The sequence below is a fragment of the Acomys russatus genome, chromosome 28, assembly GCF_903995435.1.
Source record: "Acomys russatus chromosome 28, mAcoRus1.1, whole genome shotgun sequence".
Classification (NCBI taxonomy): Eukaryota; Metazoa; Chordata; class Mammalia; order Rodentia; family Muridae; genus Acomys; species Acomys russatus.
This window is the reverse complement of record NC_067164.1, coordinates 10,439,798-10,455,128: the sequence shown is the minus strand read 5'-3', so window position 1 is coordinate 10,455,128 and position 15,331 is coordinate 10,439,798. Positions and strand designations below refer to the sequence as shown.

At 32.1% G+C, this 15,331-nt stretch overlaps 1 protein-coding gene across 1 annotated transcript in view; it reads left to right on the top strand.

Moving 5' to 3' along the window:
• The window catches only part of Tecrl (trans-2,3-enoyl-CoA reductase like), a 72,836-nt gene extending 58,927 nt beyond the window's left edge, over nucleotides 1-13,909 (top strand). The window contains exons 6-12 of the mRNA XM_051170717.1: nucleotides 986-1,091; nucleotides 3,508-3,580; nucleotides 4,754-4,797; nucleotides 7,436-7,493; nucleotides 12,060-12,145; nucleotides 12,577-12,622; nucleotides 13,352-13,909. Coding sequence (XP_051026674.1) covers nucleotides 986-1,091; nucleotides 3,508-3,580; nucleotides 4,754-4,797; nucleotides 7,436-7,493; nucleotides 12,060-12,145; nucleotides 12,577-12,622; nucleotides 13,352-13,479 — 541 coding nt within the window. The 3' untranslated portion in view covers nucleotides 13,480-13,909. The remainder of the gene's footprint in view (nucleotides 1-985; nucleotides 1,092-3,507; nucleotides 3,581-4,753; nucleotides 4,798-7,435; nucleotides 7,494-12,059; nucleotides 12,146-12,576; nucleotides 12,623-13,351) is intronic.
• The last annotated feature ends 1,422 nt before the right edge of the window (nucleotides 13,910-15,331 follow it).

Sequence of the window (15,331 nt, the reverse complement as noted above, 5' to 3'; positions counted from 1 at the left end):
TGAACTAATTGTCTGATAAACTAAATTACATTATATGTTAAAAATTTTATTCCATTCAATTGTTTAAAGTATATTTTAATTGATCAATGTTTATTTTAAAGATTTTAAAGAACAACCAACTTTTAACTATTTTACTTACAGTAAGAAAGTTAAATGTGTTAGTACAAAGTTTCACCTAGCAAATTGGGTCCCTTCAAAGACATTTGACATTTTCTTTCAAGATAGCAGTTATATAAAAATGGCAAGAGGAATAGCCTTAAACAAAGGAAACAAGTATATGAAGAGACAAATGTGGCAATGTGTCAGGGAGTCAAAAATAATCAAATAAAGACAGCATTATGACAGCATAAAAAATGAAATTCAAACCTCTCAGTCTTATTGTACTTCCTAAAGGACAAGCAGACAATTAAAATGTAATTTTGGATATTTCAAAATGTCAACTCCACTCAACATAGGCATTGGTTATTTTTAAACTTGTTCATTATCTCCTTCAATCTCCAGGCAATTTCTCATGAACACAATGTTAATTACTATATTTGTGCTTCTTCATAGGACATATATATGCAAAATTCATAATTGATACTATGGAATATTTCTAGTTTCATCATAAATGAAATTTTCATTATTTATTGTGTAAAACTTAAAACTGTTTCAGATAAATACATTGACATATATAGTTAATTAGCATTAAATAAGATTTGTTGTTAATAAGACATTGTGAGATACTTTAAAACTTAAATATTTGCTTGGATTTATGAAGCTCTATAAATATATATATATATAATATATATATATATATATTATATTAAATGAAAGAAGAAGAATTACTGTGGAACTAAAGGTCAAGTAAAGAGAGAACATGGCTCAGAATATAATGTTAATTTGTCAGAAAACTTAAAAAGTCAGTAACCAAATAATTCTCGTCATATGGCAAAGAAGATTCTGAAAAAGGATTTAGTTCTTTATTAATTTTTGTATTTTCCAGCTTGGCCTGTTTCTGCCATTGCATCCACTATATTCGACACATTCTGGAAACTTTATTTGTTCACAAAGTTTCTGCAGGACACAGTCCTGTGAAAAACTTGATGAAGGTGAGAATTAAGACATGTTTTGATTTTGATTTTCATTGGGAAACAATATACACTGCGAAATTGTGTTAGCGTTTCAATTGCTATGATGACCAAGAGCATCTATGACAGCAAAGGGTTATTTCACCTTCCTTTCCTAAGTTCCTCACTGAGGGAATCCAGTGGGAACTCTAGGGGCAGACACCATGGAGGAGTGCTGGTGACTATTTTCTTCTTTTTGGCTTCTGCAGCTTGCTCACCAGCATCACCTGCACAGGAGAGCCATACCAGGGGCTGCCCCGGCCCTTGACAGGGCGGCCTGAAAAGCGATAAGGAGTCTGCAAGAGAGAAATGAGTCAGGCTCAGTAGTCACAGGCTCAGTAGTCATTCAGCTCTGAGTGACTAGCAATTAGAATTTTTCTTTATTTAAGCAGGTTTCATAGAACAAAGGCAAGCTAGTGATTATCCGAGGAATATAGTTCATTATGTCTCTGGACATGTATCAAAGATTAAAAATTTATGGGGAAAAAGGGGGATTCAAACATTGCATTGAAAACATATATTAGGAGGACAATACAGGAGGTAAACTTTAAACCCTTACCCAGATCTAGCCAATGGTCAGAACACTCTCCACAGTTGAGTGGAGAGTGGGATATGACTTTCTCACGTACTCTGGTGCCTCACGTTTGACCATGTCCCCAGGAGGGGGAGACCTGGTGGCACTCAGAGGAAGGACAGCAGGTTACCAAGAAGAGACTTGATACCCTATGAGCATATACAGGGGGAGGTAATCCCCCTCAGGAACAGTCATAGGGGAGGGGAACAATGGGAAAGTGGGAGGGAGGGAAGAATGGGAGGATACAAGGGATGGGATAAACATTGAGATGTAACAAGAATAAATTAATAAAAAAATTTAAAGAAAAAGAAAACATCTATTAGGAAACACTACAATTCAAGTTTTCTATTCAAACTCAAATGTAAGTTATTTTTTTCGTTAGATTCTCCTTATTAAAATGGTATGCTCTTACCAAAAACAATTTTTTGTGTAAATATCTATAAACAGCTTTTTTCACTGTCTTAATAACAGTGAATTATTATTATTATTATTATTAATTATTTGTTTATTTTTGTTTTTTTTGAGATAAGGTTTCTCTGTGTAACAATCCTGGATGTCCTGGTCTCACTTTTGTAGACCAGGCTGGCCTGTAACTCACAGTGATCCACCTGCCTCTGCCTCCTGTGTGCCTGGATTAAAGGTGTACACCTCCATGCCCGTCCCAGTAACAGTGAATTTTAAAATGCTCAGAAAGCTTCCTCTTCGGACTATCACTTTAAAATTGTGCGAGATGTTTTATCCTCTAAAGCCTAGTCTGACGTTATATTTTAAAATCACTTGACATAAGTGCTAAGGATTTTGTTGACCACTGTTTTATTTAGTGTAAGTTCTATGCTGTAGATCACTTTTCTTTCTTCATTTATATCCAGATGAAAATAAATCACTTTTGATGAATAACTGTAAAAAATATAATCTATAATTGAACATTTTCTTGAATACCCATATGTATATATGAACTTAGTGCCATGTATACACATGGAATATTGTTTTCTTAGTGATACCAAAAGGTAGCTTTAAATGCTGCCTTATGATGAGAAGAAAAATTCCATGTATTCAGTTTAGACACTTTATACAAAAATACTTATTCCTGGTAGTTCAATATGAGAGAAAATGTCCTCAGTAGACTGATGGTAGGCCCAGTATTGTTTAAGTCCACTGTAGACAGTGTGTGATCTGTGAAGACACTCCTGCAGTGTCTGTACCCTGAGGAGAAAGCATCATTATATTGACTTTTTACTTTCTAGCTCTTATATCCTTAATGCTCCCAATTCATTGATATTCCCTGAGACTTGAGGAGGTGGTATGAGTGTCCTGTTCAGAGATGAAAAGCCAATCACATTTAGAGAGCAGTTTTGCCCAATGGCTGTTTAGCTAAATAACTATAGTAATTCACCTTAAGAGCTCAAGACTTTCTCTGGCTTTGATTTATTTTTTAATTAGGCATGAATTCCTGTGACTGTTGATTCTAGGGAATGACAGTCATTTTCTTCAGCTTATGTACCCAGTGAGGATACTACCATAGTCACACTAATGATCCTGATTAACTTCAGTGAGTCTCTAAAAAGAAACAGAAAGAGATGTAGATATGGAAAGCAAAGGAGACTTGTGTGTAGATAGGATAAAAGATTTGGAGAGAGAGGAAGAGGATGAAAGGGTATAGTAGTCAAACACACCTCATACAGGTATACAACTTTTGAAGAAGTAAGTAAAGGAAAATAATTTAAAATAATTTAAAGTGTGTGTATAAATATGTGATTATTTAAAATACAACATATTGAATATTTTGTAATTTCTATAATACAAATTATCTTGTTTTATTTGTAGGGTTGTGCATTTTATTGGGGATTCACTTCTTGGATGGCTTATTATATTAATCACCCAAGATATACACCAGCATGTATGTACAATCTCCTCTTAACTAACACCATGCTAATTTCCAAGTTCAGTTCTTAGTTACATAAAAGGGAACATCTTATACTTAACACTGTAATTAATAAAAATATCAAATTTCAATTTCTTTCATGTCATCATCTATTAAATGATTATATAGTCTAGAAATACTAAATATTACTGGCATGTATATTTTCTCTCTCTCTAGAAGCACTAAAATTTTACTATTTAATTGTTCAAAAGGAGAAATAGTGAAATGATAAAAACAAAATTTAAAAATAATTTAACTACTAATTCATTATGACTGCTAAGAAATAAAGAATCACTTTTATCCAAGAAAGAGTCCTCTAAGGGCTTCTAATCTTAAATAGTCAGCCTTAAAAATATGTGCATAAAATGAACTCTAGGCTATGTGTGTATGTAAACAGTATTTAAATATACATAAATATATGTTTATTATTCAATATATACACAATGTTTAAAAATATATAATATAGTATGTGGTATGTGTATGTATATATATATATATATATATATATATATATATATATATATTGCATAAATATATAATATATGACCTTTACATGCACAACATGGAATGGGCAACATTCCTCTAGAAATAAATATATTAAAAAAAAAGTATTAACATGATGTCTCCTACTTGTTGTTATGATAGTCCTGAAGAATTTATACAAAACCACACACTACAAAGCATGCTCAAAATTTGTACAATTGAAATACTAACTACAACATGTACAAAATAAAAGAAATAGGACTGTTTTTCATTACAGTGTTAAATGACAAAAAGAACATTGACAAGGATTGCCATTTCCTGGACCATGTTTTTTATGTACTTAAAATGAGGCCTTAGCAAGATGCACTCTGCTTTCAAAAAGCTTAATAGTATAAAAAAGTTTTATACTATTTGTTCCATTTGTTTTCTAGATTCTATTATAATAAAAGAACCTAGGTACATGAATAAACAAAAATTATTTGAACATTTGAAATTCAATTATGTAATAATGAGGTTCAAATGCATATGGCTATATTTTTGACTAGAGGATGATTACATCCTGTAATTATGTCTGTGTTATGTTTCAAGTACAATGATCCATATAGGAGTGTTTGCTTGCATCTCATCTCGTTTTTTTTGTTTTTGTTTTTTGTTTTTACTTTACAGCATTTGGAAATACGCAAATAACAGTGTCTGCTATCAATTTTTTGGTATGCATTACATACTATTTTTTATTGATGCTCTAAATTTCATATAAATAAAATATAAGGTCTATCATTTGGGGGAGAATATGTATAGAAAATGTATTAGCTATGTAGAAAATTCCCTTTTGAACTGAAAAGATAGCTTAGCAGTTAAAAGTTATGGCTGCTCTTCTAGAGGTCTTGGGTTCAAATTCAACACCGACATAGCAGCTCACAACTGTCTGCAACTCCAAGATCTGACACAGACATACCTCCAGACAAAGCAACAATGCAGATAAAATAAAATAAATAAATTTGAAATGGAAATATCTGTTTCATATTGCATTATTTTTCACATATACATATAAAATAGCATAATATATAAATGACTTTATATTATTTACTCATATGCTGTTAAGTACTCATGAAAATCCAGCAGTCATTTATAACAGATAACCATAATTATTTGAAATATAGTAAATAGTTAAAAAATAAGATCCATTGTTTTAAGTTGATAATGAGGACATATAATAGATACTGATTTACATTCAGAATTTTAGACTCACCAACTAGGAAGGATTTTTTTTTTCAAGGCTGTCAAAGACAAATAACCAAAACACTAAGAATGTAACATTTATATAATTCCTGATTGTTTCATGGTTCTTCTGGCTATAGGTAGTTCATTGTCTATATGTGTAATAATACATATGTATATGTAAAATATTTAATTAAAAATTAAGATCCATGATTGTTTTTATCATTTTTACTTTTATGAACTTACAAACTGCAAGTGTAGTAGATAAATATAAAAAGTTAATTGTTAAGTTAGTCAGCTCATTGATTCAGAATGTATGAAAAGGCTGCATCTGTTTATTCAATGGTACTGAGTATTTCATCGGAGACTAGCTCTTTCTAAATTTTCCTCTCCATCCATTTCTTCACCACCATTCTATGTAAGCAAACATTCTTAGTCATTGAAATTTATGCAAATTAATCTAGGTAGAGTACATAAGATTTTTTCTTCTTGTTAACTCAGTCCATAACGTGAAATATTTATTTGTTTTTTCTTAGTTTACTGCTATAACATGTGTTAGCTTTTATTTTATAAGTGACTAAATTTGCACATAGTAGGATATTTATATTTATTCAGTAAACATGACATATTGTTTATGTTGACAATTTCTTTAAAAAGGTGAAGTACATTAAATCATTTAGTTTTTATATTTGTACATTGCTCAGACCAGAATAATCTTGTCGCTTGATTTTTGTGACTGTTTTATGACTAATTGTCACGAATGAACTACTCACAGAATTTTGGCAGAGAAAATATTTGGTTCAAAAACAAAAATGGCGATCACATATTTCACTTCTTACTCAGCTACAGGGTCTGTTTTTGTTCTTGTTCATCTCTGCTTGTTGCTCTGATTTTTCTCCTTCCTCACATTGCAGTCATCTGCTGCTTGCAACAAGTCCAAGATCTCATTTTGTCTTTTGGTGTAATTGCACTACTGCCTTCATTCACTACTGTTGATTTATTGCACTTTCTCCAGTGTGCCATCATAATCTACAAATTCCTCCATTAATCAAATGTAAGAGGCACGTGCACATTCTTCTATAGATAATTAGAGCTCTTCTTACAGTCAATACATAATTAGACATAGGCAAGATGCTACAAACTCTCATGCAAATAATTTGTTTTTCTCTTCATTCACCTGTTGATTTTACTTGTGTTCATAAACATTTATCAATGTTATCTTTGATACAGTTCTGGGAACCTTGATGAAGTCCAGCAAGCTAATGGGCATTAATTCAATGCCTGGAATAGTAAATAGAATCTAGTTCAAATGTAGTGGGGAGAAGCATGGAGGAAATAATGGAGACATTTTATAATCTTCCTTGAAAATAATGAATAAACCTTTTCTCATCAGAAAATCAGAATTTGCAAACGAGAAATAAGTCATCATTGAACTTCTTGCAAATGTAAATTATGGTGATGAAGTAAAAAACAATTGTTGGCTCATGATATTCATGAAAATAATCCATGTTTACAAGACAGATTTAAATTTTGCAAACATTTGTTATTCAGACACATTTTAGGTAATTGATGTTATTACAGGATATAACACTTAATGATATGATCAGTTTTTAATATACATGTATTGTCAACAGAGCTAGATAATTCAATGATGCTTTATTCATTCACAAAAATTAACAGCCATATTTCATTTTAATATTAGCCCTGTATATTTCATTTGTAAAGAACTTAAGAACTCCTTTCAAGACCATAGCATTGTAAATTATCTTTCATTAAACTAATGAAATATTCTTCACTTAATTATTATGTAAATGATCAAAAGGAAATAATGATAGGTATTCATTAACGTATATTTCAAATATAAACATATGCCTCAACTGAAAGTGCTAACTTTTATTAATATTACATGTTGGCAAAATATTTGTCTTATTGACTTATGTATTTAATATAAAAATATGGCAGTCATTTAAATCTTATTTTTGCTTTTGTTGATATGTAGCCCATTACCTGGTAAGACAATATTCAAACAATGTTGAATGTTTTGCAGGTGTTTCTTGTTCAATTAGGGAAGCTTTTACAGTTTTTGTAAAATTTCTTGTTGTTTTTGAAAACCTCTAATATGTTTTACAGATTTGTGAAGCTGGAAATCATTTCATCAATACAGTGTTGGCTCATCCCAATCACACAGGTTAGTTATTTTGTATTAATCTATGTCTCTTAATTCCTTTCATTTTAGGGCATTTACCATCATTGCAAACTAAGAAACATGTCACATAGGTTTCAAACTGAGGTAATCCCTTCTGTGACAATTTAGGAGGGAAGATGATGACAATATTTTTTAATTAATGTATTTTTAGTCTTGGAGATTTTATACTGTAGCCCATGCAACTTTTTCATATCATCACATTATCTTCCATCTCACACATCTGACAGTTTCCAGGATACCAAATTACACCTCCCTCCCAACTTCATGTCCTCCTGCAAATGTTGTTTTTGTTTCCTCAGATGTGAAGATAAGATGGGAACTATTCCCAAGCCTTCCATGCTCTTTCTAAACATCCATTGGCAGGTTCAACTCGGCTGCTCTGGCTCAAACTCTTGTCCAAACTAACTGATTCAAAATGGCTTCTTAGCCCAAGAGGCATGCCCCACGAAAGCCTTCACTTACCAGGAAACTGGGACAGAGGAGAGGACATCCTATTGGGACTCTAGATGAGAGAAGCATGGGAGAATAGCAAAGTAGAAGGATCCAGAGAGTCCTAGAAACCTACAAGTAGAACATTATGACAGGCAGATTTGGGCCCAGGGGTCTCGCTCAAACTAAGACACCAGCCAAGGACAATACAGGCGGTAAACTTTAAACCCCTACCCAGATCTAGCCAATGGACAGGACATTCTCCACAGTTGAGTGGAGAGTGGGGTATGACATCCGCACGTACTCTGGTGCCTCACATTTGACCATGTCCCCTGGAGAGGGAGACCTGGTTGCACTCAGAGGAAGGACTGCAGGTTACCGAGAAGAGACTTGATACCCTATGAGCATATACAGGGGGAGGTAATCCCCCTCAGCAACAGTCATAGGGGAGGGGAATAAGGGGAAAAGGAGAGGGAAGGAAGAATGGGAGGACACAAGGGATGGGATAACCATTGAGATGTAACAAGAATAAATTAATAAAAAATTAAAAAAACAAACAAACAAAATGACTTATTTTGGCATCTGGCTGAATTGCTCTGTGTGGCCTCAAACTAATTCTGGCAATAAGTTTTAATATTCCAGCTCCTTCTCAATATATGGCAGGTCCTGTTTTCACCTGTGTTCTCTGTGCAACCTCTCGTTGTAAACCTTTCTTGGCCTAAAACAAACGAACAACCAAAAACTCCAGGCAAAATAACAACAACTTTCTTCCCTCGTCTTCATTGATCTTAAGTAGCCTCTCTTTCCTGTTCTGTTCCCATAAGAATTGTGTGTACTCTATTTCTGACTCCTGTTGAATATTTTTTTTTTTTTTTGATTCATCACTTTGTTGCTCAGTTAGACTTCACTTTCAAACACGGCTGATTTCTTCTATAAACTAACTTCACCTTCAGTATTTGGTTTTAAAGTTGACTACTAAAGTCATGTCCGTATTCCAGCCTGATCAATATTGTAATGCAGAGTGTGTCTGCATTCCAGCTGGATCACATACCTCGAATGCCTTTGGATGTGATCCCTTGCCAGAGAACCCAAGTTGCTAGATTAAAATTCCTCTCCATCTTCTTTTTACAATTTGTATTTTATCTATTTCTTCCAGGCCAGTTTTCTATAAATTTCCTTTTAAGAAGAGGATACCAGCCAGACAATGGTGGCTCAGGCCTTTAATCCCAGCACTCATAAGGCAGAGGCAGGTGGATCCCTGTGAGTTCGGGGCCAGCCTAGTCTACAAACCAAGTCCAGGATAGCCAAGGCTATACAGAGAAACCCTGTCCCAAAAAACAAAAAAACAAAACAAAACAAAAAAACAAAAAACAAAAAAACAAAAAAAGGAAATACATAAAAAAAGGATACCTAAGTTTAGTAAGAATGAGTGGCTCACTTCTGCAGTATCAAGGACTCAGAGCATATTGTAAATATTATAAGATGCTTTGACTCAGTTGGCCATCCCTGCTTACCAAGAAGCACATCAGATACATGAGTTAGTCATTCTTATAGGACAATGTGCAACTCAATGTGAATGAACCAATGAAAACCCCACTCCAGCATGTGTGAACTCACAAAACCTGCAATCCTGGATCTCCCTGCACAACTTGAGTCTTCTCTTCATAAAAACTGTTTGTGTTATCTTGGCACTAGACCTTGGGATTTTGAATACTGCCCTTCTCTATCAAATAAGGATAATTTCAATTCAGAAAATTAAGAGGAAATAGCTATGCTACACATGCTATCTATGAGACCTTAGTAGCATTCATATTATACTTTTAATTTTCATGTATCACCAGCAATTTAAATTATATTTAAACGCGTAAAGTATATTTATGCAAATTCCACTTAACTGTATTTTTTATATTAAACTTTCCAAAGGTTTCTATCTATCATTATTACATACCATAATATCAATAGTGAATAGGTATACATTTGTACTGCGTCCTTATACAAGTAACAATCTATTTTGTGTTACTTAAGACTTTATTGCAATTCTCCAGAAAGTTCAACTCTAAAAGAATATTCTAATCCCTGATTCCGTAAAAGTTGTTGTGAGAATTTCTTTGGGTTTCTTGTGATACAGATCTTGAGGAGAAAAATGATCTTATTTTCTTTTTCGGGGAGAGATTTCATGCATATGGAGAAAAAAGAGCCAGTAATATTTGAGGTTAATAAATGTCTCTAATGACTGACCATATGTAGCATTATAAATATGGTATAAACAGGAAATTTTGCCTCAATAATATGAATTAAAGATGATAAAGTCCATGTTAAGGCCAAGAAAAACTATATATAACCTTTCTCTAGGTTTCTCTCTGGGATAAACAATACCTCAGTAGGTATACCAAGAGCTAAATTTTCTGGCAACAGCACTTTCTTAGCATTAAGTAAAATCTAGAAATCTTAAGACCAATCCACATGGTGCAGCATCTCATATTATAAGTATTTTAACATTTATAGACTGGAAAAAGATTCAGTCAAGAAGGTATTTACTACATAATCATGAGGAAGGAGTTTTAATCACAGCAAACACATTAATAACCAAATGTGTTTGTGCTTCCTTGGAAACGCAGTCCTGCTGAGACTGAGGCACGAAAAGTCCTAGTGTATTTTGACCATAGAAACTTTTCAAATTGGCAAGCTCCAAGTTCAGCAGAAAACTTATCTCCAAATATATGATGGAGAATGATAGATGAAGAAATTTGGCAACACACACACCCACACACCAAAAAACACAAAACAAAAACCATAAAATTCTCCATATTGCTTTAATAGAAACAACTATTATAATTGTAACCTGAGAAAAACAATCATGGAGAATGTGTCAAATTAATAGTTCCAACTCTTACATATTATTATAATCAGCAGCAACTATAAACATTTAAACATCATTGTCTATATACTTATGTATTGATTGTAAGTCATACTAATTAGGCAATCTTCAAATAGCAAAAACAACTGAAACTTTTTGAATGTTTGATCAATGCCCTACTCCTACAAACTAAACATTCATTATCCTGAGGTTTTGCTCAGATTATCTCACAAGCATCTCTTAGCTCTAAAATGTAATGATTAATCACCGAATTAGCTTCCTTAATCAACTTTCTTTTGTCATCTCTATGACCCTTATACAATGTGTTTACATGTGTTCCAAGAGAATCAGCAATGTGTTTATCTTTGACATTAAGTGATCAGTAGTAAAATCTGGATGTTATTTCATATATTTTGTCTTGGTATTTAAACCACAGTTATATTATTGAATGCAGTATACTGACATTTTATTATTACTTTAAACTTGTAGCTAAATGAGATTAGTTGATTTCTTATCTGATTACATTTTGCTATGGAGAATAAAACAGTAATTTTGTAATTCATGTTTTCTTTTACAAGTGTCACTGCTTAAAGTTCAATTTTAAATCATTATAAATTTATTTCTTAAAATGTTCTCTGAAAAAAAAATTAATGGGACTAAATTAATGAAAATCAAGTGATACTGTACTAACTATAATGAAAGTTGTAAATAATATTTCTGACTGCTTAGCCACAATAATTTCTGTGGCACTTCTGAATATCAATTATATTGATTCAAGATAACTTCAGACTCATCTGTATAAATGACATCCATATAAATTTTCCTTTGATTTTTCACTAATGTAATAGAGATGTTTGAGGTATTCATAATTCAAGCATATATGTTTTGACATTAAGAGAGAATGTAAGAAGCCATGGAGTTATAAAGCATTTTTTATAATTTAGGAATAGAACATTGTCACAGCTGTTGTGTTATACAGGATAATTACTATATGTCATTTATTTTTTTTTAAATAGTTGGTTATACTTAGGCCGATTCACAGTTTTACAGCAACACTGGTGTAGAAATGTCAGGAAATGACAGCTATTGACTCTGAGCTGAAAGGTCATAACATGTGAAACTGGGGTTTCTCAGGGAAATTTATAAAATAATTTGCAATGGATAGGTGACATTTCATGTGTTATATGATTGTACTCAAGAATTCAGTATTACATAACAAGTGTATTTGTTACATAGTTGACATTTTTTTTCTTTCCTAAAAGGGAGCAATGCCTGTTTTCCAAGTCCAAATTATAATCCCTTTACATGGATGTTTTTCCTGGTTTCCTGTCCTAATTATACCTATGAGGTATGGTATTTACCTATGCAAGTAATTGTACTGTATTCTATACGTACTCTTCCCACAACTTTATCCTTTGAATATATTATATACAGCCTTTCTACATGGCTTTTCTAAAGATATTGGGAGAGATAGTAATATTTTACCTAAATATATGTGTACTTATGGTATTTGTAAGCTTAATACTTCACAAATTGAGTTATATTAGATTTTGGGGGTTAGCTTAGATTTTCTTTTAAAAGAATGCTCTTTTCTTTTATAAATGTTGTGATTTTTGGTGGCTTTTATGGCTTTCATATACAATGTTTAGTATATTTAGCTGTGTTTTCTATACATCTTCTAACGCTTCGAGGTTTCTAATGACTTATTTAAGACAACAATTGATAAAATACCTAGATGAGCCCGGGGTGTCTGTTAACTTTGGAATTTTATGTTAACAGATTGGTTCCTGGATTAGTTTCACAGTTATGACACAAACACTTCCAGGTAATCTTAATATTTCCTGCAATAGCTTCTGTGAACAAATAACTGTCCCAGTAGGGTTCAACTACTTGCAAGAGTATGTTATATATACATTTTTATTTGAATGGGTATTCTTTAGTATTAAACATCTGAAACATTATTCATTTCTATCTACATAACTGAATTTTGGTTCATGATCGGAAACACAATTGAAGTATATTTGTTGACTGTTTATTTCACATGTGTGTACATACATCTGTTAAAACTGGTCTTGAGAATGCTGAACATGCGATCTTGAAAACTTAATATTTTAACAGAAAGGGAAAAGTTGAGCCACTTGAATGGTACATTTAAATAAATACATGTAATATTAATGTCCTTTATTGCTCCGTTTATCACTTATGATTTATCATTAATTTAGTATATATATACATATACATACATACATAATACATACATACATAAAATGTAAACAAAAATAACATGCATACAGAAATTTATTGAAAGCCATGATTTATTTTGGAAATTTTTGACAAGGCAATATGTAAGGAGATTTTATATAATTTTTGTTCATTTATCCTTTAAATAATTATTGTACGTATAATATTCTAAGTCATGGGTAGAAGGAACTTAATAAGAAATCATGCTACATTTGGAGAATATTTTCTATTTTAAATTATTTTTGTTATTTTAAAATAGAATTTATTGTTTCTATTACAGGAATATAATATGATTATTCTGTTTTTCTTTCAGTTGGTATTTTTACAATCTTAATGAGCATCCAGATGTCTTTGTGGGCACGAAAGAAGCATAAGATATATCAGAAGAAATTCAACTATTATGTGCACAGGAAATCAGCCCTAATTCCATTCATACTATAAGTAAATGTAGTTATTAATACCTGAGCAAGAAGTTCAGCATATAAGTTCACTCAAACAGTTTAAGAAATGATAATCAGCTATTATAATGCAGCAATTGATTAACAATATTTTAATAAAAAGAAAATGATGATGGAATTTGCTAAAGTTCCCTTATGACTAGATGTCATTAAAAGCATGAGTTAAACTATGCATTGTGGCTCATGCTTGATTGATAACACACAAAGTTGAATCTGGAGGGCAGCCAGGAGTGTACGTTCATACAAGATTATATGGAGAACACATCTTAAAATTACAAATAAGAATATTAAATCAGAAGTTATTAATATAAATATTAAAATAGCAGTGAATTATTTGCAAAACCTCAATCTTGAAATAATAGTTTTGTTGCATTAATATTTCACAGCACTATTTCATATGGTAATTATATTATCTGGCTGGGAAGCTGGATTGGTGCTTAAGAAATTTTCCTTGTTCTGAGAATTTTCCATATTGTACTTCCCTATGTCCTAGAAACCTTCTTTATTACTTTCTTGGACTTTATGGCAGTTTTTTGCTGAAATGTTTCCAGTTTTACAGTGCTATATGATTAAGCATTTTAATAGATGGATAAAATTGTTACTCAAGAGCTATCATCTTTAAACTAGGTGATTATATTGTATTGTGGAACACTCAAAACAGCAGTACAACCAAACACTATCACTTCTCCTACAAGAAATCTCAGACCCAAAATCTCAAGAAATTAACAATATATGTCGCTACATTCAAAATTAATTTGTTTTTAAAAAATGTATACTAAAAGCTTGATAGACACAACTTGGATTTAATAAAGAAAAAGATAGTCTTGTTCATATAAGTACAAAGAAATTAAGAGTACTGGAAAATCAATTAAATGCATATAATGTAACCATACTAAGTTTACTCCTAGTAACATTATTTTATTGTTTGGTTACAAGGAACGTAATGAGATAAACATGTATCACCAATCCACACGTACATATTTGAAAGTGTGATGAATCTAACGACTACAATGATCTCCTTTGAAGCCATCTCTCTGAGATCCTGGAACTCATGCCCTCTTCATCACTATCATTTTATAACAAAATATTTTTATATATGACTCAAAAAATTTAAATTTAAAAAGATAACATACTGGCCAGATAAATGGTCACATTAATTTATCTCTTAGTTTGTTACTGTGTTACTGTGTGGTTGTATTCCATATAGTGAATGAGGAGTGAGTTTAGTGTGTCTTTATGAAAAAAATACCTTTTGTGACTCCACAAATTGGTCCCTCTTGTCATGGCAAAACTTACTATTGCTTCATTTTATGAAGATCCATTTAAAAAGACACATTATTAAGTAGAAGTAGAAAATAAAGCTGAGCATACCTCAGTTTCTAATTAAACATAATCTAAAGAAATACTTACTACAGTTCTCAAGGCAGACAGTAGGCTTTCACATTCTATATGAAGCTTGTTGACAGGGGTACTTGCAGGGAAGTGGTAGTGTTTGGATTGCTGTTTTGGGTGTTACATAGTACAATACTATATAAATACTTTTTTCTCTCTTTTTTTTTTTTTCCTTTTTTAAATTTAAGTAATTTATTCAGATTCTCAATTGTTATCTCCTCACTTGTATCTTCCCATTCCCCTCTCTCTCCCTCTTTTACCCTATTCCCCTCCCCTAGGTCTGTAAAAGAGGAGAACTCCTCCCCCAACATATGATTATAGCCTATCATGTATCCTACTGGTAGCCTGCTTAGCCTTACTCTGAGTTCCACCAGGCCACCCCACCAAGTAGAAGTTGTCACATAGGGGGCAAAAGTGTTCATGTCTGAGTCAGTCTCTTCTCT